The sequence below is a fragment of the Pollachius pollachius genome (genome assembly GCF_949987615.1).
Source record: "Pollachius pollachius genome assembly, chromosome: 4".
Taxonomy (NCBI): Eukaryota; Metazoa; Chordata; class Actinopteri; order Gadiformes; family Gadidae; genus Pollachius; species Pollachius pollachius.
Genome location: NC_136937.1, coordinates 9232935 through 9259670, shown reverse-complemented (window position 1 = coordinate 9259670; position 26736 = coordinate 9232935). Strand labels below are relative to the sequence as shown.

The 26736-nt window shown below is 44.8% G+C and overlaps 1 protein-coding gene across 1 annotated transcript in view; it reads right to left on the bottom strand.

The window, feature by feature from the left end:
- The window catches only part of LOC307075215 (matrix metalloproteinase-17-like), a gene marked incomplete at both ends in the record, with an annotated part of 60229 nt that overhangs the window by 6504 nt on the left and 26989 nt on the right, over positions 1-26736 (bottom strand). The window contains 5 exons of the mRNA XM_079735727.1: positions 2132-2234; positions 5245-5421; positions 11366-11652; positions 21715-21850; positions 22614-22746. Coding sequence (XP_079591853.1) covers positions 2132-2234; positions 5245-5421; positions 11366-11652; positions 21715-21850; positions 22614-22746 — 836 coding nt within the window. The remainder of the gene's footprint in view (positions 1-2131; positions 2235-5244; positions 5422-11365; positions 11653-21714; positions 21851-22613; positions 22747-26736) is intronic.

Here is a 26736-nt window from a genome sequence, read left to right as displayed (position 1 = left end):
AGCAAATCAAACCGGTCAACCCCTCTTCTTTGATATGGCCCTCAATCTTAACTTTAAGACTGTTAAGAGGATTAACACGGCACTCCTTTGTTACGAATACATGTACTTTCTTTGTTATTCAACGGGAAAAGACGAAAGGGGACTTTGGTCTTACATTGAGGATACATTGAGGAGGATATAAGGAGCACCTGGTGATTATAACAATCCCTCATTTAGTAGGATTTTTCTTTTTCGGGGATTACTTAGTTCCCATATTCGCAACGTTCATGCTCATTTATTCTAATCTCCATGAAGTCATTTTGTGGACATGTTGCATGTGTACGATTTCAATCTGTTATAAAATCTTGCATGATTAACATGATATCACATGATTTCACATGGTATAAGATGGTATAGCATGAGCACACATGAAATCACATTATAGCACATGATTTAACATGATATCACATGATTAAAGTCCCTCCCATGCTTCATATTAATATAGATATATGATGTGTGTATATATATATATATATAATTGATCACAGAAATAAGAGTTGAGTTAAAGTCTGTTGGATTGTTTCCACGTTGACGCTGTTCGTCTGTGTTTGAGTTGACCACTGTGAGAGACGATGACATCCTCTGAGTCATGCCAGGTGCCTCGGAGCACTCGTCTCTCGCTCTCCTGACTCACGTCATTCCAATCAGACTCGGCCTGACTGACAACAACAGCATTAATAAACCACAGGGACGCGCCTACTGCGGGTGGGCGACAACAACAAAGACCTCTGTTCACTGCCCTCATTAACGCCTCTGTTCAACTTTTACCACAAACACACGCACAGGCACACACACACACAAAAGTACAGATGCACACACACACACACACACGCACACACGCACACGTGCGTACACACACACACACACACACACACGCACGCACACACGCAGACGCACGTACACACGCACACAAACAAACATACACACGCACATGCTCGTGCACACACTAACACTCACACACACAAACACACACTGGTCTTTTAAGTAGTCTCATGAAAGTTTTCTGATGAAAGCCAGAGAATAGTGTCGGTCTGTGTCCATGTTTACCAGCGAGGAATTACTTGTGTATCAACGCAGCAGCACATTCTATTTAATAACGTCTGAGAGATGTTTCGCATGACTCCCATAAGAGGGATCAGTCTCCAGTGGGAGAAGAGGAGCAGTGGGAGAAGAGGAGCAGTGGGTCACGTCTGAAGTCTTCTCTGACACCGAGTGCCATCCAGGTTCTTTAAAACAGTGGGACGGTTCAGACACTGGCTGCAACAGTCCAATAAACACAAAGGGGACCTACAGAGGGCAACACATTACGTGCCTGACCCCGCTCACACACAGACAAACATTTGGAGACATGCCTCCCATCGCAACCCCCCCAAACACTCCATGACCCCCAGGTCTCAGTGTTAAAGCGAGGAACACAGTCCCCTGATCCCACCAGAGACAGAGACAGACAGAGAGAGAGACAGACAGACAGACAGACAGACAGACAGACAGACAGACAGAGAGCAAGAGAGAGAGCAGGAGAGAGCAGGAGAGAGCGAGGGAGAGAGGAAGAGAGTGAGAGAGTGAGGGAGAGAGGAAGAGAGTGAGAGAACAAGGGAGAGAGAGGAAGAGAGAAAGTGAGAGAGAGCGAGAGAGAGTGAGCGAGAGAGTGAGAGAGTGAGAGAGAGCTGTGGGGGAGCTGTGCCAGTATAAAAGAAAGAGCTTGCTACGTTGCTCAACACCATGTGCAGCTCATCTGGAAGGAGACATCTGGACATGAGGCTGACAGGCTGAAATACTACCTCAGGTGTTATTGTCACGACACTCCATCTGTCTTACTGACTGATGATTACAAACCCCACATCTGATATGTTTTTACTCAGTGCACTGTGTGTGTGTGTGTGTGTGTGTGTGTGTGTGTGTGTGTGTGTGTGTGTGTGTGTGTGTGTTAGTACTCACAGTACTGTGTGTGTTTTAATGTCTTACTGATGGTACAGTGTGTGTGTATGTTTGTGTGTGTGTGTGTGTGTGTGTGTGTGTGTGTGTGTGTGCGTGCGTGCGTGCGTGCATGCATGAGTGTGCGTGCGTGCATGTGTGTGTGTCTAGTACTCACAGGACGGTGGATCTGTTGTCGGGGAGGTCCAGCAGGACGGGGGGTTCCTCCGTGTCGGGGGGGTTTCCTGGCCCCTGGGTGTGGGAAACAGAGTCCCGGACCCCTGAGAGACATCAGGAGAGGGGGTCGTCAATCTAATGCCAGCGGGCTCCTGTCATCAACCCAACAGCCAATCACAATCCCCCGCCAGTGTTGTCATCAACCTCTCCTCCCTCCTCGTGTTCATCAGTTCATCAAGCCCAAGGATAAATAATGCATAAAGGATAAATAAAACAGATTTGTGTCTTAAATATGAGAGTCAAGAGAGTTGTAAAATCAACGTTAATATATATCCTAGGCCAATGCAAATGCTTTGTTTTAATATGTTTTGCTTGAGAGACACTGCGGCCTTTCCAGATGAACGACTAAACAGTGACCAAAACACATGACTACCAACATAATAACTACGCTTCCAAAATGGAGGCTGTCATTGTGGTGTGATGCTGCGATAAACAAGCCCTATACAAAGTGAGCTGAAAGACACAGCCCCCCTACATCCGGGTCACATGTGTCTTGCCCATTTTAAACAATGGGATTATATTTTTTGGGGTCACGCAACTAAATAATAACCAAAATGAGCACGGTGTGTGTGTTTATAGCTATAGTCTGGACCACGCGCTGATGTTTTTCATGTTAAATGTATTAAGCACTGTGTGTATCACCGGCCTGCTGTTGTGTGTATGAGTGTGAGGATCATGTAGTCTATGGATGACCACCGGGGGAGCTCCAGCCTGTGCTGCCAAACAGCGCAGCGTCACATGTTATGGTTTCAACGGGCTACTTGCTTTAGGGGAGAATTCTTAATGATTCAACTCCATTCAATTCATTTAATGTACAAGAACCTCCACCTTCCTGCCCTACAACCTCCAATTTAGCTCTATAAAGCTCTGTATAATCACCTTTTCTCTTCATCTCTCTCTCTCTCTCCCATTAGAATCCTCATCTCTGAAGGTCTCCCTCTCTCTCTCCCTCTCTCATTACTGAAAGCTCTGAAGGTCTCTCTCTCTCTCTCTCTCGCTCTCTCTCTCACTCTCTCTCTCTTTCTCTCATTAGCCTGCTCATCTCTGAAGGTCTCTCTCCCCCAAGTCTCTCTCTCTCTCTGAGGTGTTTTGTATTGAGCAGCCCCAACGCCACAAGGAAGGAACAATGAAACCTTAAAGCTTTCCAACAATATTTCTACAGCTGTGCTCATTAAATCAATCCTCATTCATCCCTGCTTCCTACTCAGAGAGGAGAGACTTTCGGTCCATGTTCTACTATATTGTGTGTGTTTCACTGTTCGTGTGTGTGATTGTGTTTCTGTGTGTGTGTGTGTGTGTGTGTTGTTCCGATTCTTTGTGTGTGTGTGTGTGTGTGTGTGTGTGTGTATGTGTGTGTGTGTGTGTGTGTGTGTGTGTGTGTGTGTGTCTTCTCAGCTGTGTTGTTGGTGTGTATGCTTGTGTGTGGATCAACATTATGCTGTCTGGGTGTTGGAAAATAAAGAGCTTAAGAGAAACCCAACCAGCGGGTCAGAGGACCATTAGGGGAAAAACAATAAGACAAAGACAGGTGGCCGTTAGACTCAAAAGCCGGCAGACTGAACAATTATATAATCAAATCATTTTGATTGTTGTTTTTAACTGATAGATAGCCTACCGGCCTGGATCAAACATAATATAGAGGAGGCACAATAGGGGAGAGAGAAACGTAATAATAATTGAACCATCCACATTAAAAGGTCTGAGATTAGGTACAGGCACTCATGAAAATGTTTGCCTGTTCCCAGGCCAACCAGTAAAAAGATACAAAAATAACATTATTATGTTCAATTGAAAGTCTCAAGTAGGGCAGTATTTTAAAGTCAATGAGATACAAAATAATTGTAATCATTTTAGAAACCCTCTTCACCTTGTTGTCATTATAAGAAGTCATATTAACGGAGTCTGCCGATTCCAGCGGTTTCCGATACCAAATCAAGCACACCCTTAATTCTGAAGTGAGGGAATATAATGATTTTTACATAGAAAATGATTCAGTGGCTGCCAAAATGATGCCGTACTTTAATTTGTATTTTAAAACAACTGCTTGAGACTTTGAGCAGTAAACAGCTGTTGTTTGGTTTTTCAGACCGAAGATTGGCCCGAGAAGGGCAACGAAGAATCACAAGATACCATTGTGAAACCCGACCGCTCGCTGTTAAGGTACAGCCGTCTGTGGCTATTGGAGCGACAAAGACACCATGCTTATGCTAACTTATAGTTGTTGAAAGCCGGCGATGCATGTGCTCATCCAAAAACAAAAATACAAACTTCAGGGACAGTACTTCCACTGGAGAGAGACTGATGAATGATAACGCTGGGTTCCTTGGCAAACATTCAAATAGGTCCACTTATTTGTATTACATACCGCAAACAAATCCCTGTTGTGGTTATGTTGGATGTGTCAATACTGTCCAATCCGCTCTTGAATCACACTCAGTGATTTGACAAGGTAAATTCTCTAGAGATGCCGCGCTCTCCTATATTTCTTTAGGCCTTTATGATTTATTAGTTTATTTGACCTGGTGCGCAATTGGTTAACTTGTTGATCAGTTTCCTTTGTCACCCTAATCATTGTAAAATACACGATTCTGTCTTTTGACTATCGTCTAAAACATTGGTTGTCAAATGGACGTACTTTGGAGTACTGCAGGTGGTACCCAGAAACAAAAAAATATATGCATCCTTTTTTTCCCCCAGAGCAAGTTTCAGTTCTGAAAGCTAAATTAAGAATATTTGCACCCTTTTAATGTTCATGTTTACACTTCCAAATAGAACACACATTTATTATTTATGTTCTATAAATATTTTTACTCGCAAAAATGTTTCGTGCCAGTGAAGGGGGTACTCAGCTGAAAAATATCTTAGTACACTAGTAGAAAAAGTTTGAGAAACACTGGTCTAAAAAATATGAAGCAACGGAAAACCTGATCAAACGCACGTACGTTACGAGCTGAAAGTATGTGCAGCCCACTTTCGTGTTTCTGTATTCGAGAGTCACGTCAGAAAGTACAGATGTCACCTCCTTCTCAGGCAGTGTGGGTTTACTTTGCGTACCGTAGAGCTGCCAGACGCGGACCTTGTCTTCGTAGGGGAGGTCGTACTTCAGGGGGTCTCCCACGGGCCCCTGGTAGTACGGCCTCATGATGGACTCCAGGGCCGAGGTGTGGACCAGCCCGATGGCGTGGCCAAACTCGTGGACCGCCACCGCAAACAGGTCCATGCCATGGGTGTCTGGAGGGAGGGAGAGCGAGAGAGAGAGAGAGAGAGAGAGAGAGAGAGAGAGAGAGAGAGAGACAGACAGACAGACAGACAGACAGACAGACAGACAGACAGACAGACAGACAGACAGACAGACAGACAGACAGAGAGAGAGACAAATAGAGCGACACAGACAGACAAATAGAGAGACAAAGACAGACAGATAGAGAGACACAGCCAGACAGACAGAGAGAGACAGATAGAGAGACACAGACAGACAGACAGAGAGAGACAGATAGAGACACAGACAGACAGAAAGACAGAGTGAGACAGATAGAGACACAGACAGACAGACAGACAGAGAGAGACAGATAGAGAGACACAGACAGACAGACAGAGTGAGACAAATAGAGACACAGACAGACAGACAGAGAGAGACAGATAGAGAGACACAGACAGACAGACAGAGACAGATAGAGAGACACCGACAGACAGACAGAGAGAGGGAAGGAGGGAGAGAGAATAAAATATTTGAATTTTAGTCCTTAATTGAACTATTGTACTGGAAGAAATCACAAAGTCAATTAATGTCCCTGTTCACCCAAATCTGAACAGGGATGTAAATTCAAAGGTGATAATGTTATTCGCTTTCCATCATAATGTGCTAAAGAAAGCAGGTTGTTAAGCAGTACCTGATCTAAATCTTGCGAGTCCAGCTGTCTCTAGACAGGAGAGGGTGGATGATGGCAACTTTGCAATCCTTATTTTTATCTAGCATGCGTCGTTGAGTACGATTGTTATAATGAGTGATGTCGTAAGACGAAACGCACCACACACAATTGCGTTATACTGTAAGTGTATCGGACTCGTCCAACATTAACCCCTCCCAAAGCGGAGCTCCACACATCCACGCACACCTTGGTGGAGGAAAATACAATTGGCGTCGAAGCCCTATGTTGTGACGTCGAGGGGCAACAGAAAGAAGGGAGTCGGAGCAGAGTGAGACGCACTTGTGGATATTCACTGTTTTTTTCTTATTTTAGTTGAGAGTTTTGAAAAAAAAGAATGGTCGGAGACAACTATGTTCAAGATCAAAGGAGACGTTCTAAACAAAAAATAGAATATTGGGTTCACTGGCACTTAAATGTAGCACAAATATTAGTATGGATAATAGGATCAACACTACTAATACCATCATCGTGCTGGTATAGGATGTACATTGAATCATCTAGAATCTCAAACTCATCTATATATGCTTGAAAATCAAGAGGCATGGCAGGCTTCCAGGTTTGATCTGCCAGACACGGACAAGGTGTCAAGTAAGATAACCATGGTAATGAGGTCGGACAACCAATCAAAACGAAACACCTTTAAGGTCTTAGAGCAGATATGTCTACAGCCCGGACAAACAGCAACACGAGGAATGCTGCAGGGAACCTCGTTTGTCTGGGCTCTTTGAAGCAGCACGAAACCTGTGGCTTTAGGAGATTTCATTCAGACGTTCCAAAAACGGGGCGGGTGTGCCGGCAGTGTTACGGTTTGCTAGCTTATCATCCCCCCTGGTGCTTTGGGCTCAAGCCTGGGCTTGCGGTGAGCCTTTAGCCTGGCTCCTTGGGCTAGGGAGACCCCATCGTGCCGGAGATCGAGAAAGAAACAGAGGGGAACAGGGGAAAGGCGGGTACGGCCCCAGCAGCTGAAATACACAGGAGTGAGTGTAGAGACACTCGCGAGGAGATAGGGGGCATGGCTTCCTGTTTAGAAGCTCGTCGGCATGATAGCGCTCGGGCCTCACTCACAAGAGGGAGAGAGAGAGAAAGGGAGACACACATACACGTGCACACATATAGACACACACACACACACACACACACACACACACACACACACACACACACACACACACACACACACAAACACAATAAGGAAGCTACAAAGTACTAGCGATGCAATATGTTTTCAGCAGCAACAGATCTTATCTGTTTTTTTGACAACGGTAATCATTGTGTGTTATAGCAGATGCTGTAGATACAGTGGATGACTCACATTTGGGGACTAACTGCTCTTGTCAAAATCAATCCGAGATTCTCTTCATCTCTGCTCTATTAGTAGATTTGTATTTTTGTATCTAATTTGGAAAATTGTTAATAAAAAAACAAGATTGTTACCCAAGGAGCGCGGGTGATCATCAGCACACAGAAGGGGGGAGGGGGGGGTACTACTGCACAAATCATCACAAATCATCAAGTACCATTGGTTGATTTGCATGTAGGATGTATCTATATATTATGCGGCACAAATTATCATCAAGTACCATTCACTACCCTATTTGTTAATTGTAATTTAGGACATATCTATATATTAAAAATGAATGCCAACAAAAGAAAAAATATTTGAACAACAACGAACAAATACAAATATAACAAACATTAAGTTACGAACCTCTTATGAAGAAACTCAGGAAAGAATCTTTTTTCCATCAAGCTCTCGGCAACATGGAACTTGGATGCCAGGATGGGTTTTATGGAGTTTGATTTGAATGTCTTTTCAATTAAAATAGAATGATTAAATTAAATTAATTCCATTGGACACTAGCCATCACTCTGGCCCACTGGCTGTTTGGCTAAATGGGTCATTTAACATTGGACTGGCTCTGTTCCAAATGCCCAGTAACAACAGAACACTAACTATACACTGATTAAGCATGGCCTTGGAGTTCCTTCATTTAAGGTCATACTGAGAATCAACGGTACATTTCATGTTTAAAGTATTCACGTAGAGGTGCATTTGTTTGAAACATTCCTCCTTCAAGAGCTACTATCATTAGCTGAATATGTTTGTATCATCTCAAGATCTTGTGTCATCGTTTAAAATGGACAGCAATGTATACACTTTGTGATGTATATGTTTCCTTCATGATAACAAGCTAACTAAGCATAACTAGAAGAACTGACAATGTTATCAGCTTATTCCATGTCTTGCTCCTGGAGAGACGAAACAACATGACTGGTCTGACGGAAATCCACCAGTAGAAACTAGACTCTTTAATCTACGATGCATCCCAAACACAGAGGGTGCGGTAATAAGGTCACATTACCCTCACCTTATTAGACTTTGTACTAGTTTTTGCAGGGCTCCTTTTCAAAGTTTCCCTTGAATAACTTTGCAACAAGTCACTGTGACGTCATTAATAGATTCATACGTCAGGAAATTAAAATATGGATCTACCAATATGAAAGTATGGATCTGCTCGACTTCTAGAGCAAGTCCTTCTCACCTCCGGCCGTCTGGATCGACTTTCGTTATTAAAGTCTCTCCTCTCCTTTCCCCACTAAACTCCACCATTCACCTGCAGCCCCTCTCTCGTTCCAGCTCCGACCCCCAAGGAACCGGGCCCCCGGGGCCCCTGGCCATCAGTAGGCCAAACACCTCGCACACAGAAGGCAGAACCAGCGTAGAGGCACCACCCCCCTGCTGTCTCCACTCTGTCTCCCCCCCCCCCCCCCGTCCGGGTCTTGACCAGGTGGGGGTCTAATTGGAGCAGACAGGGCTGTCCTGTGACGCAGGGTCTACAACCTTGACAGGCAGCAGCGGTGGGGACCAGGGGAGGTTAAGGCCCACCCCCCCCCCAACACCCTGCCCCCCCGATGCCCATACCCTTTTTGACACGAGGGTGATGTAGTGGGTGTCAAACGCAACCCAGGAATCTCATTGCAGGACGCCATGCGGCGTGGTGTTGCTGAAATGGGAGCTGGGAAACTGGATCCCTAACACCACCAGGGGCACGTTTCAGCAGCGCACTATGACCTCTCCCCTTTCACCTTGGCGGCCGGGAGACTTTTGCGGGGCGGCAACAGGCAGTAAATTAGTTTTACCACACGGCTCTCTGGGATACCGGACAGTTCTCCTCTCCGGGGTGAAATGAGAGGAAGTGCAGTGAGGTGACAAGGGGAGGAGAGGGAGGGGAGGGGAGGGAAGAGGAGGAGAGGAGAGGAGGTGAAACGAAGAGAGGAGGGGAGGTGAGGGGGAGGTAAGGGGGAGGCGAGGTGAGGGGGAGGTTAGGCGGGGTTAGGGGGAGGGGAGGAAAGGATAGGGCAGGGGAGGAGAGGAGGGGGAAGGTGATGAAGCGAGGAGGCGAGGGAGAGGGGAGGTGAAACAAGGGGGAAGGAGAGCTGATGGGAGGGGAGCTGAGAGGAGATTGGTGAGTTACGGTGAGGTAAAACTTTGTGAGGGGGGTTGAGATCTGTGAGCATCTTCACAATAGCATAATTATATGCAACAAACAAGGTTAGTGTAGTCGTGGTGACACTAACAACATTAGGTCTTGCATTCACATGCTGGTCCAGTAGACACCTGTTGGTCTCTCTCTACCTCCATTAAAAGGAGAACCAAACCGGCTCTCTGCTACTTCTGACAGGTGTGTCATGTCAACGCTTCAAAAGCAGGTACTGGGTAACCAAATCCGCCCATGAGAAGTTATGCATGCAACAACGTTTGTTTAACCTATAGGGAGAAAGATGTCTAATGAAAACTGTTTTGGTTCTCCTCTCACACGTTGACTAAAGTATATCATCTACTATGAAGACTTTAGGAAAATGTAGTTTCAACAAAAGCTCAACATTTTTGTAAGCACTATGCCTAATTAAGCGACTTTATTTAATGTGGCAGATAAACCTGGAATGTATACATTAATTTATATTGTCTGGACCGAAAAGTGGATTTGTAATTAAAAGGCTCAGCCATGCCTTGCTTGCTGATACCTCCTTTGTTTTTATTTGGAAATAAACCTCCAGAGACTCTGTATCTCTGAGAGGTTTAATTTTATAATCAGAAGTTTTAATACGGCTAGATAAAAACAGTTTTCTAATAACAAAGGACCGACGGTGGACAGACGGAAAGATTCAAAGTCAAGAGAAGACAGAATTCGTCACAACCTAGATTAGCTAGGTTGAACGTATGGAATATTAAAACATTAATACATATACGTAAGAATAGATTGAAGTATTCAGACGATGAGCTGAGAGAAGGAACACGAGTTGGACGTTTCGTCTGACAGCTAGTGTGCTACGTTTGATTCGTAAAGCTTTGAAGGAACAGACTTCAGACAATTTTTCGACATCTATTTCCACTTTGATTTGTACTGTTCTGACCACTTCCCTCCGTCTGTGCCTCGTGTTTCAGAACACTTCAGAAGTCTGTGGGAGTTCTTCGGGTCAATTCCTGACACTCTTTGCTTCGGCTTCATCCTTCAACACCGCCACCCCCAAGACATCCAGACACACACACACACACACACACACACACACACACACACACACACACACACACACACACACACACACACACACACACACACACACAAATCTCTCCCTGGCACTCTTTATTCTTGATTTCTCACAAAGTGACAGGATGAGAGTGAGACAGTCAGACAAATATGTTTAACGATGTATTTGCGTTATATTCAATCTCAGAGGCAATGGCATGTACACAGCCCGAAATAGATTGATGAAACACAGGAAACAAACATTGCACACACAGACACACACACAAACACACAGACCGACCAACCCACCCACAAAAAGACACACACGCACACACACACACACACACACACACACACAGACACATACATTCACCCAGCCATACATTCCCGACCACACACCCGTCCCGGCCAGATACACACAAACACACACACATAGACCGACCGACCCACCGAAAGACAAAGATCCACCCACCCACATCCACACACCCCTCCCACCCAGACATCCACCCACACACACAGACCGACCCACCCACCGAAAGACACACATCCACCCACCCAGACACCAACATCCACACACCCCTCCCACCCAGACACCAACATTCACACACCCCTCCCACCCAGACACACACAAACATACACCCCTCCCACCCAGACACCCACCCACATACACACCCAGACACACACACACACACACACACCATCCTAACCCGAGCCCACCTGGGGACCTGAAGGTCCAGGCCTCGTCGTCGTCAAAGTGCGTGTCGCCGGCCGTGAAGCGCTCGCCGGGGAAGAAGGCGTGGGCCACGGTGCCCCCCGGCCCGTCGAAGGGGTAGCCGTCGTCGTGGTCCGCCTTGGTGAAGTCGATCTGGATGTCGGCGTCGCTGCCCGCCACCTCGTGGAAGTTGAGCGGCGCGATGTCGCTCCACACCTTCAGCGCGTAGTGCATGAGCGCCCGCACCGTGTCCCGCCCCAACAGTGCCGACTCCTTGGGGAACGTCCTCACCCTGGGGGGGGGGGGGGGGGGGGGGGGGGGCGGCGGCGTCAAAAAGTTTAGACATTTTCAACTTTTCATGCAACTTTTCCTGGCCAATCAGATCTCGTTTCCAATACGACAGACACGCCCTCTGTCATCCGTCGACGGACGTGTACAGTAGCTGCGTTTCCATCCCCCTGATTTTATGCAAGTTTTGAAGTATCGAATCAGTAAACGGTGATGGAAACACCAGAATTCGCATAAATATCCTCTAATTCGCAAAAAAGTTTATCCGCTCGCTTGAGATGGTTTTTGAGAAATGCGAAAAGAGAGTAAATGCGCAAAATGGGAGATGGAAACACACTTTTCGAAACAGCTGTGACGTAGCGAACATTGAACACACAGGACTGACAACGTCCTTCCGATTTCCGCAACGACCGGCCATAGCAACCCTGCCGACATCTACTTGTAGCGTCAATATATATATATATTTTTAAGCGTTTGTATACATAGACATCCTATATCATATATATATATAAGATAAGATGTCTATGTTTGCATATCCTTTAATTATACCGTGTCCATTAATCCCTGATATATGGACACCTACTATTACCTACTAGTAATTCCAGTCGAATTGTCTGTTCAGCCTTCAAAACGAGAGCTGGTACATTGTGGAAAATGCATTAAACTGTAATCAGAAAACGTGGTTATACGCTATAGACCCTAGAGTATCTGTGGTATAAAGGCTGTGAAGAATTTCTAATTATAAATATGTACAATGTATCCTTTAAATACGTCCATGGAACAGATGGCCAATGTGAATGATAGACCGCTGAAAAGGTAAAAATTTTCCTTGCTCTCATCGTAGAAAAAAACATTACAGCTATTTTAGATGGAAAACAACGCAATTCCACTATATATTAGGACCTAAGAGAGGATGTTATCAAAAGGATACGACAAGCCCTGGAATGTGTGTAGTTTTTCGCTCCAACCACTTGATGGAAACGCACCTAATTGGAATTTCTTTTTTTGCGAACTTTCTAAAGATTCGCGTCACCTTTCAGATGGAAACGTGACTAGTGTGAACGCGGCGTAAAAGAGTTGAGAATGACCTCCCTCAGACTGTGAGGAATCCCGGGTCTGAATCTTAATCACGACCACCTGCACACGTGAGGGTCGTTACACTGCCACTACAAGGGAAGGGTTAGGCCTCAGTATGATAACGACCTACTTGACCACACCTGAGTACTGGGGGTGGGGTTATATAAGCAGGTTTTTTACTCTCCTTCAGGTAGGCACCCACTCGATTGAAGCAGACACTCCACTGCTTTACTCTTTCACACAGGCACTTTGCTTTATCTAATTCTTGCCCCCACTTGAATTTAAACTAATTATCCCTAGACATTTGTTTCGCCTTGTTTTGTACCATTTTAAATAAATTACCTTTTGGATTTAAGATTGAATTCTGTTTGACTCCCTTTATTCTGTGATGGTGCATGGGTCTACCGTTACAGTGGACAGACCTACGGCAACAAGGATAGTACTGGTGGTGGAGGACACAGTGGGAGGTATGGTAGCGTAGGTGGAGACGGGGGAGGGATGGGAGCTCAGGTTTTATGGGGGAGTGACCTTGGAGATTTTCCCAGCATGCATAGAGAGAGCGATGTCCGTTTCAGTTGCATGTGTTTAGTGGGGACAGGAGAGAGAGAGGGACTTCTGATAGTATGTATGTTGTACGTCCTTGCAGTTAAAAATAGTATTCAGCATTGTGTAGAATCTTATTCTACCTATCTTTGTTGTATATGGGGAATGGGTTAACCTAGCAATTGTAAATGCGTGGCAATTGGTTCTCCAAACGTCCTTACTGTAGCGACAGCGATATATATTCTTGTTTCTCTTTCATTTGACAAATGTACTTACTGTAAGCCGCTTTGCTTTGTCAAATTCTTCGTCACAAAACAATTTGTTCTCGTCTTCTTTTTTTTTCATGAACTCTTAACTGGGGTACACAGCTACAGTATGTTGTAAGAGAACAGAAAATAAGTTGCGGTAGACTAGTGACTTTGTGAAGTGACTTTGAACCTACTTAAACCAGCATGTAAGTAGTTGAGTTGGGTAAGTACGTTGTAAGGTATGTAACTTAAGCAAGTTAGCAAGTTATCTAAGGAGTCCTAAGAGAGTAAGTAGGTTAATAAGGTCGATATAAAAAGTAACCAAGTAAGAAGGTGAGTAAGTTCAAGGCAAGTAAGTCAATCACAGTTCAAAAGCCACCGTGGAATAAGGAGAGAGGGTGTTCGTGGGGGGTGAACATGCAATGCAAAAGAAGACTGATGACAAAAAGGGATAAGGGCACCCCAGAGAGCAGAGGGGGAGATGAGAGAAGCTAGGCTAGGGGAAAGAAACGGGTTGATACATTTTTCAAAGCAAGGTCACGTTTCTCGGCAAATTAGCATATCACAAGAGATGGAGGCAACCGTTTGAACATTAAGAAAGTTAACGTGAATTCAATAGAGAATGAAACAATGCTCTCCTTCAATGCACGGCAGGGTGCCTAATGTTAACTCACATCAGACCGCCTCAGAGGAATCTGTGGTATCGCTACAAAACACTCCAGAAATTACACCAAAACAAATCAACTTGAAAAACTATTATAAATAATGACCACACTTGAGGCTGGTTAAAATCGGAGGTTGTCGTCACGGCGACTGTTAAATGAAAACATACACAAATGTGGGTTAAGTATTCCAAAATTGGGGAAAGGCAAAAAATAAAAGTAGGATTATAATGACAGAAATGGACAGAAGAGGGAGGATTCTAAATCGAAAGGAGGACAGAGTAAAAAGAGGAGACGGGGAAGAGGGAGAGACAAGGTGTGCGAGGAGGTAGATAGGTGTTACGTATCAAGTACGGGGGACAACACCGTCCGTCAGACAGAAAGAGCATTAGAGCAGCGGGAGAAATATGCAGAAGTGAAAGAGCAAGAGGACGGAGAGGTGGAGGAGGTAGTAAAATGCTAAACAGCTCGGCAGAACGAGTTTGCCGGCCGCGGGGACCTTCTTGCCAGCTCACGCATGAAAACTACAGATTCTGTTCGCATATTTCATTATCATTGCGTCCAGCTTTTTTTTGGGGGGGGTTTCCATTTCATGGCCTGGGGTAGTCAACCTGCGCACAAGGCAAACAGTAACAAAAGCCCTGGAGTCCATTTGGCATCTGTTTGAAGCAAGACTTGCTGCTCATAGATTACCTAAAATCTCTCTCTCTCTCTCTCTCTCTCCATTGCTTACTCCACTCATGTTTTTTTTCTCCCTTTTCAGCGAACATTATAGCCATCTTCTGCACTCTCCTTTTGTAATCCCCACTACTTCTTTATGCCTTTCCTTCTATCCATCTATCGCTTGTTGATTGCATAAAGAAGTGTCAAGTGGCAATCGCTTTCATAGGAGAGCCATTTCAAGGAGACTCTGCATTATTCTCAATCTTTTGTCAGCTGCTTAATGCTGTACAATATAACCTGGGTTACATGTGAACATTAAGATGTAGAATGTTGTGATGTACTATCCTTACATTGCCTCTCCGACAAATGAAAAAACAACACAAATAAGTATTTCTCAGTGCCAAGTCCAGTCAGAGAAACAATTTATTAATGGATATGCAGTCTACAATGTGGCATCTGTTGATTTTACTGTGGGTAAAATCAACAGCGTGTGTTGGCCAGCGCAGGCCAATCACTTTTATAATATACAGAACAACCTGGTCTCTGATGAAGTGGTGAGTCCAGTGGATGAGCATGAAGTTCATAGAACAAAACCATCATATTTTCTTTATATCCCTTTTAGTGCACAAAACCCCACTAAATCTTGTGAGGGGACACAAAGTCGTACACCCCACTGGGGGTAAAACAGTAGGCTATCCTGGCAAAGCTACCAGCATGAGGCAGGGCCTGCGATGATTGTTACATTGAAAGTAGTCGAGGGAGCCTGACTCATTCACTGGCTGTGTGTGTTGCACTGAGCATGTGAAACACCCGGGCCGTTATTACAGTCAATATAGTTCATCAGAGAACCCATCACATACAGCACACTAATGCAACCATCCACCGGGCTGTGTTCTTATTAAGCCTGTTAATTTGACTAGTCCTGCTGCATTGATCCTCGCAGCATGAATAGCATGAGGTAATTGGGCCTAATTACTTCCATTTGCCATGAATCACATTGCCTGGTAATGTTGTTTAATTAATATAATGCGTTGAATAATGTGACGCAGATTGCAGGGTTGTAGAGCGCGTACTGGGCGTTCCCTCCCAGACTTGTGTTTTTATTAGCATCCTAATGACTCCGTCTTATCGTGTTCCCAATCTAAACGCCCACGGGGGTATAGCAGCAAGGTAAGTGCCTGGCGGATCCATTAAGACGCTTGTGCTTTGAGAGCAGTGACAATCTGTATGAATTTTTTCAAAGTTCACCTGAAACAACAGAACGCCGGCACAGCCACAGAAGGACAGCAGCGCTTTCCGGCACATAAGGACACGATTACCCCTGAGTCGCGGCTGGCGTCGGGTCACCCAATTGGCTCCGCGGGAAACACGCGTTGCGAAAGCCGTCATCTTCATGTCAATTACACCGGTAGATTGTGGTATGAAGGGAGCGAGCACAAAAACATTTCTGTTGTAGATTGAAAGGTGGCAGCGCGGTTGTTTGTGTGCTCTCAGCGAGCGGTCCGCTCCGGGGTGAACCCATTTCCAACCGGTGTTCCGCAAGGAATAAGAGTCGGCCCTGCCGGCGCGGTTCAACTCAGAACCTGGGAAACGGATGACTGTTGGTTTCACGGCGTGACCCGATCCAATATGTGCTGCTACCTCCAGCTAGCAAGCTGGAGGTAGCTGTAAACTGTGAGCGTTTCCTACCACCAGTTACACGTTACGATACAGCGGTTATATGTTGTGTTATATTGTCAATAATGTTTCACAGCTGGGCCTGAATACCAGGTGATTCATTACCTGACCACTGTTTAGCGGAAAACAGCAGGTAATGTCTTATTTGGGTGTACATGTTCTGAAACTGGTCAAATACACCACGTGTTTAAATTAAGAAAATATATTTTAATATGTAAGTGATGTGCACAAAGTAGAGGTCCTTGCCATTTTTTTCATGAACTAGGTTTAATATGCTTTGCTTCTATGGAAATACAAGCACATATCTGAGCATATTTCCTGATTATTTAACTCTTCAAAGACACCGTTAAGCAGACCTGCACTTTGACAGAATGTACCGGTTCTGTTAGATACCCAGGAGAGCCTGCGCTGACTGATACCTGCTATCAGCTCTACATGAGCTGACGAAAGCTCTCCCCGGTTTCCCTCTGCTTCACACACACCTCAACGGGCTCCAGCCGCAGCCAAGATCCCATTGCCTTAATCCTCCCCACACAACGCAAGAGAGCTCTAACCCACGCGAGCCCGGCTGTACGGTAGCAGATATCCCTGGCACTGTGGAATCCTATCCCTCATGGAACGCTGCCTGTATCTGCGCGATGAGCTTCCTTCTGCTACTGCTGGGTGTGTGGGGACTGGGCCTAGCTCGTCTATTTAACGCTAGGATTCTCGTCTCACAGGTCTGCAGGTGCAACCCTGGATGAATTCACGCATGCACACATGCATGCGCGCAGGCATACACGCACACACTCACTGCTACATGCACGCATGCTCACACGCGGCCACAAACTGGACAAATGCACACAGGCATGCACTCATCCACACGCACACACTCACGCATGCACTCATCCACACGCCAGTTGCGATCAGTCTATATAAACTGTGAATGCGGCCCATGTCCGGGTTTCTTGAAAGTTGACAGACCGTTTTGTTAATTAACCATCATTATTTGCGTGAAAACATTGTAATATCTTTTTGCTAGTCCCTCTAGTTTACTCCATTTTGACTCCAGTTGTGCCGCTGCCTGGGTTACTTTCGATGTCTACGCTGAAATGGAATGCTGCCCGGTGCTCAGCATCTCTGCCGCGTGGTCGCTGTCATCTCTCCCGCTTTCATGAAGGAGAGGGGGGGAGGAGAGCTGAATTCGCCTCGGCTTTTAAATCATGGGACACAGCGCCACTAGACAGCCCCAGTCGTGACTCAGCTGAGTTATACATTCCCACGGAAACCTCCTGTTTCACACATCTGTCGGCCGTCACATCAACTCCGTCTTTAAAAATCCCATTTTTTATACAATAGAAGTTATATTATATTACATTAAAGAATACACCCGGTTTGGCTGAAGGAGGCGTTGCTAACGCACAATTAAGAAAAATCCACTTGAAAAGCAATGCAACGCACTGCCATTGCCTTACTAGAATCTAGATTACTAGAAATAGAAAGGGTTGATTGTGTGAGTGTGTGTTTGTGTGTGTATGGGGGGTGGGGGGATGGTGGTAAATCAGCATGTCTGATTCAAAAATTCAAAAGTCACCACTCGCCTCTGGCAAACAAGCATAAACCCCCCCCCCCCCCCCCCCACACACACACACACACAAACACACAGCAGGTGATTAATTCCATCCAACTCATTTTGATGTTTTTACGAGCAGAACGTGTTTTTCCCTTCTCCGTCCATAGATTCAAAGCTGGATTTCTTCTCTCTTTTGTCACATGAATAAGTGGAGGATACGGTACATGTACGTCTACTTAGCCCGATTTTACAATTCACGCGTCGCTTTACACCACTTCTAACGGCTCCAACTCCAAACGACATTGTACTCTCTTCTCCTCCATGAATAATACCAGCTTAAACCGATCCAACGAAAGCCTCTACTCAGCTCCACTAATGAAGGAAAAGACGCCCAGGTCCTCATCGTTCCCCATCCCCACTCCTCTCCAGCATTCGTTAACACAACTCATGCTACACCTTCTCCCCTGACAGGCCTACTGCACGTCAGACACGCACACAGCACGCACACACCATCGTCTATACTGATGAACCTCCTCTGCACAGAACTCCTGCCGGCACCCGTCGGCTAACACTGCACCTCGGAACGCCTCGGAACGCCGCGGAGCACCGCTTCTTATCCGAACACGTTGGCGGTGTTAATTTGGCTCGCTCAGACGATGCATTCTCGAATGGCCGCTGTGCCTCGACACTGTATTATTCTGGAACGGTTGAGCCCTGCCACGCGCCCTCTAGGTGGGCTTGCTGGGGTCCTCTGACACCGGGACACCGGAACGATGCATAAAACCGGTTTACGCAGGGTTGGAGCCTTGGTTACAGTCGGAGCAGGTGCTGCTGCCTCCTGACAGGTCACAGCACTCCTTTGAGGGGTGCCGCTTCGCCCAGCCAAGGTCTAATCAGTCATCCATCACCACACACACACACACACACACACACCATGTATTCTATCTAGGGTCCTGAGGATGGATGTACGATCCATGTATGCCTGCTGGGGTTGTTGCTGTTGGAATGCTTGCATTGGTGCTGGGAAAGGACAGAGCTGAGAGCAGAGAAAGTTCACTGCAATGTATATGTTCAGCCATGTAGGGTCGAAATCGAAAGTCGCAAGGATTATCGGCTTCGTTCCGCATTGTGGTTTAGTCCGTTAAGAGCTACTATAAAAAACATGGCGGTGGGACATGAGTGGCTCCGTGGATGAAGAACCGCTTCCTATCTGGATAAAAGGGGCTCTTTCTGATGTTACGAAAACACAACAATTCTTATTCCATCAATGTCAGTATTCCGTGTCAGCCAAGTCCGTTCCCCTAGATGCCACTCAAATCTGAAAACAATGCACCTTTAAATCTGGGAGATTATTAAATCGTCTAACTTTCATCTTACTCCCCAAACAAGACCCTGAGGTCTCGTTTTTGGAGATGTTAGATGAGTGTTTACAGGCGGCCCCTTCCTGCATTTGACGGAAAGAAATTTTAGTCACTAGAAGCAAGGAACTGTTCTTTTGTCAAGACTTTAAGCCCTAACCTCTGGGTTTTGAAGACCTTTCCTCTTGCTTTTCAGAGGGCTAAGGTTTGTGGGATGGGAGTTTGTACGCCCTATGATACTGACTGCAATAAAGGGCTACAAATAAAACAAATGCTTCATAAATGTACTATCTTAAGCTGCTGTTATTGATGTTGTTCCTTGTGTTTTATTGGATTTCACTTTTTGTATTCTGTGTCTTTTACGTGAACAGGAAAAACAACATTTTCCCTAGTGGGACAGAGATAAAGTTTGAATTGAAATGGAGGAAACAAACCTGAACAGAATATCAATTATTTACTGGAAAACTTCTGAAAACACACCACACATTACCACTGCGGCATCCCGGTGGATTTCCAGATAAGCCATCGGTTTATCATCCGCATTCGAGGGATACAGTACAAGCTCTGTAATCCTCGGATGCAATCCGGTGATATCTGATTGTATTCAGACAGATGTTTACAGTCTGTTGATATCTCAAAGCAGACAGACAGATGTTTACAGTCTAGTGATATCTCAAAGCAGACGGACAGATGTTGACAGTCTAGCGATATCTCAAAGCAGACAGACGGATGTTTACAGTCTGTTGATATCTCAAAGCAGACAGACAGATGTTTACAGTCTAGTGATACCTCAAAGCAGACAGACAGATGAGGACAGTTGGGTGATGCGTCATCAATCCAGTCAGACAGATGTGCACTGTGGCACAGAGCTTTGAGTGTTGTGAACACAGAGAGGAGCGAAGCCCAGGAAGAGATGGTTTGTCTGTTCCACGCTCGCGGAGACAGAGAGAGCCAACAGGAAGGGGTGAGTATGAGTGGCACCCGAATGAGAGGAAGGGGGGAGAGAGACAGAGCTGGAAGAGAAAGACTGGAGAGAATAGGCGGCGAATGTGAGAGTGTGCATTGATGTAAATGTAGGCTTGCAGCCATAAAAGTGTAAGAGTTTGAGTGTGTCAGGCTTAATAACATAACATCAAAGGCCCTAGACTACTTTTAACACTGCATGAAAACATTGTTCTGTGTCATTTATGTTTTTGGGCTATTTCTCCTTGAATAAAGATAATTTATTCTAACTGCTTGCGAAGGCCGTAATGATGTCATATAAAACGTTAAAGTTTTTGCATCTTCAAAGCCTTTCTGTGACACTATAGCCACGCTCAATGTAGGTCTCTCAATTCTACAATGTTTCTACTTGGACTATATATGGCAGCCCTTGAATAAGTTTCCTCTATGATGCCATAACCAAGCTGCTGACTACAGCTTGTCACTTTGACTCCAGACCTTAGCGAAATGCACACAATGGAACTCATCGCAAAAACATTTGCATATTTTCCTCTTAATTTGATCTTGCTTTTGTTCGTACACTCGGCTCGTACAAGGGTGCCAAGTCAGATTCAACACACGCTTGTAGAAAGAGGAAATTGCCCTGAATGATGCGTAAACATGCTGAATTTGACCTGATTGTGGAGAAGTGCGCGTGTTTGTCTCAATGTGAATTAGCATAATTTATGCCCAACAAATACTACATAAGGAGAGTGGGACGAATATGAATCATGTCTTGGTACAAAAATGGCCCAACCTCTGGTATTCTGAGTAGTATTACAGTATTATAGTATAGTATTAAAGTACTATAGTATCATAGTATCCTGACCACCAGGAGAGGTGTATAGTACTATAGTATAGTATATCAGGATAGTATCCTGACCTCCAGGAGAGGTGTATAGTATTACAGTATTACAGTATTATAGTACTATAGTATAATATTACAGTATCCTGAACTCCAGGAGAGGTGTATGGTATTACAGTATTATAGTATAGTATTATAGAATAGTATATCAGGGTAGTATCCTGACCTCCAGTAGAGACGTATAGTATGACAGTATATTGTATAGTATCCCAGCATTATAGTATTAGTATTCTGTCCTCCAGGAGAGGTGTATAGTATTACAGCACTGACCTCCAGGAGAGGTGTATAGTATTACAGCACTGACCTCCAGGAGAGGTGTATAGTATTACAGCACTGACCTCCAGGAGAGGTGTATAGTATTACAGCACTGACCTCCAGGAGAGGTGTATAGTATTACAGCACTGACCTCCAGGAGAGGTGTATAGTATTACAGCACTGACCTCCAGGAGAGGTGTCTCTTGGTCCACTTGTTCTGGGGTTTCAGGCTCCGCCGGCTGCGCCCCGTCATCCCGTCTGGCTCCGACACATCTGGCAGAGAACATCTGGGAGTCTGCATTAGGCCCAGAGTGGCCTGGTCTGGAGGAGAGGAGAGCATGATACAGTAAGAGCTCATTAGTAGAGTATGATACAGTAGTAGAGTAGAAATCAGACGAAGAGTAGAGTACAGAAGTAGAGTTAATTCATATAGTAGAGTAGAACAGAGTAGGGCAGTAGAATAGTCCAATAGTAAAGTGGTATATAATAAAGTTTGATACAGTTGTATAGTATAATACAGTAGTAGAGAGAGTATAACACAGTAGATGAGTATAATACAATAGTAGAGTAGAGTATAATAAGTAGAATGAAGTAGAGAGGAATATAACATAATACATGGTAGAATAGACCAGAGTAAGGTGGAAAATAACACAGTATAATAGAGTAAAGTAGAGTGGGATATAAGAGAATAGAATGCAGGGTCTGTAAAGACATTCTTTAAAAGTTAACTTGCTTGTACCAGTTAATGGACGTGTTCAATAATTAAAGTCATAATTAAAGCTCAGTCAGCTGTAGCAGGGTGACTGGCAGACAGACATAACCAAAGCTAATTCCAAACTAATTTAAGATTATTAATCTATAATGACCCATTATGGCTATTATCTATCACATCTATTTAGCCATTGGAACACAATCATCTAATAAAGGAACTTTTGGACAAACTTATGCTGACACACCACCAGTGTAAGCACATAGACGTCCACAAACACACTATGTACAAACAGGCATGCACACATGTTCATGTGTAGCCAGTCACTCACTCACTCACTCACTCCCTCCCTTTGCACAACACATTCCCTCATACCTAGGACTCCGGTCTCTGTCAGCCCTCCAAACTTCTGCATGGCTTTAATGGCGTTGGTCAGGGCTTCCTGAGTCTGGAGCTGGCCAGTCACAGGGTCCGGGGGCGGGAGATAGCCAAACTTGCTCAGCCAATCCTGAAGGAGAACAGAGTTAACAAGCTGAGTGTCAGTCAATTGTGGAGGAGAACAGAGTTAACAAGCTGAGTGTGAGCCAATCGCGGAAGAGAACAGAGTTAACAGGTTGAGTGTCAGCCAATCGTTGAGGAGAACAGAGTTAACAGGCTGAGTTTCAGCCAATCCAAGAGGAGAAAGTAATTACCAGGCAAGTGTCAACCAATCCCGTAACGAGAACAGGGTTGATATTCGATTAGTTCTCAGTGTTGAGCGCTTGACAATGGGAGACACCTGCTGATGTTCACGGACCAGGTTGGAGGCTCTACACGTATAGCCTCTGGCGTTCCAAACAGACCTGTAAATGGGATATGTTCCTCTTTCCTACGGACGCAACACGGCTACGACTGATTGTTTGTTCATTATTGAATATTCTCCTTAATTATTCATCCTGCCTTAAAAGTGGATCCATTGATACAAGCCAGGAAACCCTGGAGTAATCAATCATTTAATAACGATGTGAACCAGAGAAAAGGAACCAAAAGCCTGGATTACTGAAGCAGCAGAAGAGTGTAGCGCAAAGGGCATTATTACAAAATGATTAACGACTAATACAATTTGGAAATTATAATAAACAAATGTTCCTCAGCTTCTGACAATTGACTAATCATTTCAGCACCAAACATGCACACTCCTAAAAACGAGAGCCAACATTCCCCTCCCTCCAAAGAAACTGCTACTGCTTGACTCCAGGCCAATTGAAATGAAATAGCATGCTATCCTAGAATCTCAAACACCATTAGCTAAATTACATCCAAACACATTTCAATCCTGCTGCTCCCTTTCTCCTTCAACGTCCCCACTCCCTCTGTCTCTCTCTGTCTCTCTCTCTGTCTCCCTCTCTCTCTTTCTCCTCATTCTCATTCTCCTCTGCTGCGCTCCACCTCAGCCCCACAAAGGGCCTTCCTCAGAGCCGCAGTCACATGTGGTTAATTTAAAACAGACCTGAGATCAGTGCTGAGAGGTGAGTGGCGCGGGTCGATGGCCGGGAAATCGCGCCTTATCGACAACACGGAGGGAGCCTTCCATTTGCTAGATGACTTATCTACAGCGCACAACCTTCTGTTGCTCTGACTGCCGGGACTACACACACCACCACAATGTACACCACCATGTACACAACCTTACATACCAGGTGGAGGCTGGAAAGGAATCTAAGCCCATGTTTAAGCATTAACATGGTCCAAAAAGAAGATATTGGTCTCAACGCTTCAAACTCAATGTAACATTACTTGACCGCTCCTGTCTTGTTATCTTAAGCATGCATATACTGTACCTTAAGGTTGATAAAATTGCTATTTATACATTTAATAATTATCATAAGTCCCTGTTGTCTGACTTTTTAATGCCAATCAGACAGATGGGAGCACCGTATAGCCGTCTGAGTGTTACTTGCTATTATATCACTAGAACTAATCAGAGTTAAGAGAGACCTGACGCTTGTGCACAGAGACCTGGGAGAGAGTGGGGCTTTTATTGTGTAGTACTTATTCACGGCATCATTAAATGACAGATGCCTTTTTCATTTGGATTTAAGTGAAGCGTGTCGTTAGTGGTCCCTGATGAAATGTGACCGTTGTACTAAAGTAAGACATCAGGGGTAAGATTCATCTGTTGTAAGACATAAAACATCAGGCCAGAAAACGTTTCACTGATCGATAAAGTGACGCTGCACCCTCTGGGCGTTCACGTTGCCCATGGAAACCCTTTGAACCAGGAAACAAAGTCGGCCAATGCTCATTGAATGTTGAACGTCCAATCACATGGCTGAATGCGTTGCAAATAACACTCTGATTAGCATGAACGTAAAACCCGGTGACCCCCGCTAAAGCGGTCCCGTGTTCCATGGCGGCGCCGTGCGTAACGCCTCCAATACATAATCAATGGGGCACGCCATGGGACCGCCTCGCAGGAATCAGCTGCCTGGTGTGGGGCCAGGGCGGGGACACACTCTGAACCACACCCTGAAGGAACATGACACAGAGAGTGTCGATATTTTTAAAGGGGACATATTATACCACCAGGTGTGAGTGTGATTAGCCGTTACAAGCCGTTATGAAAATCTCCCTCTTCAGACATCCACAAGTGGGCGCGTCTCCCTAGATGTATGACGGATAGATGAGCAACGTTTGCTGCAGTCCACTCGGTAGGCTGGTAGATTGATCTATCCAGGATACATCTAGGTGGACACGCCCTCTTGTGATGTCAGAAGAGGCAGATTTTCAGAAAAGCTTGTAACAGCTCATCCAACTCACACCTGGTGGTATAATATGTCACCATTAAGGTTAACTCAAAACCTACCTTTTTAGTCAGACTTTTAATTAAACAACTTTTGATTGTATTAAGCACTTTGTATTACACATTCTTGTATGAAGAGTCATATAAAGTGAAATTAAGTTGGATCAATTGATTGACACTGCTTGAGTCTGACAGTGCTGCCAGGCGAGAGAGGAAACCAGTGCAAGGGACAATAAGAAGGCAGTAGAAGCAGACGCAGAGGCATCGCCGAGCTGGGGGGGAATCGGCAGCCACGTTCAGGTCTCAGCTGCCAGAAAATAAACCAGGTCCAATTTACAATGACTGATGGTGCTGCGTTTTGCCTCATGTTTAAATGATTTCACAGCGAGGTGTTTCTGTCCCGCCTGTTCGAAACCCGAGACAAGACCAAAAACGTATGTCAACAATTAATGATTGCCAACAGAGTTTTCTTGAAAGTACTCGACTTTTCAAGAACACAGATGAATGGCTAACGACAAAATCACTTAAGGCCCACCCGCAACACGTTTCACCCTTTAAGGCAGACAATGTATTCTACTCCGTTCCACTCCACTCTGTTGTATTTTCTTGTGTTCTCTGTGCTATATTATCTTGTGCTCTATTTCATTCTACCCATTTATATTTTGTTATATTCCTCTCTACAACTTAAGCACAGAATGATGAGAAATCACACACATACCCGCAGACACAGACAAACAGAAAGACAAAACCCCCACACACAGACACACACGCACACACACACACACACACACACACACACACACACACACACACACACACACACACACACACACACACACACACACACACACACACACACACACACACACACACACACACACACACACACACACACACACACACACGTATGCCTACTCACACACCAGGCCAAGTTTGTCCAGCTTGTTGCTTTCAGAACACAGTGTTTTTTAAAGCTTTAATTTTATGGAGAAAACAGGTACGAAAACCAAATCCCTTTATGCAGTGAGGTTTAAACTTCTAAGTTCATTTTGTTATGGGCTGAAAAAGAAAATAAAGACCACTTTATTTTTCTCTCAGGTGCTGCACAGCAAAACAACCTAACAACTTTAGCACCAAACACCAAGGTTTTTTCGAAGTCAACAGTGCTTCAACCGGTTAATATTCAGACGAGGTATCCAAAGAGGAAAAGAAACAAAGGAGAAGAGAAAGAATTTTGGGGAAAGCAGTTTGCGGAGAGACAGAAGAGAACTGAGAAAACACTGTCAGATTAAAAAAAGAGCACAATGTGAACAGATCTCTCCGATCGCAGTTTCAGCTCAACAAACCACCTCCACATGCAAGGGACTTCAAAGGGTACTTTATCTTCTGCCCTTATGTAAATTGTGCTTTATAGGTACTTCTTCAACCTACCATTCATAAAGGATGCATGGAAAGCCATGTGATCGTGTTATTTTAGTTTTTTTCACAGAAAATAAACACATACGTTTCTCTTTACTCTCTTAGACAATAAAGAATGTATAGATGTGAAATTAACCAATAGATTACTTTAATTGAGTAATTGATTGACTGTGCTGTGATCTCTATGATTAGGCTGCATTCAATTTTCCATTGCTTATATTAATTTGTATGGGGTAAATATATAATACAACACACATGTACACTCACACGCACACTCACACTGAACTGATAGAAATA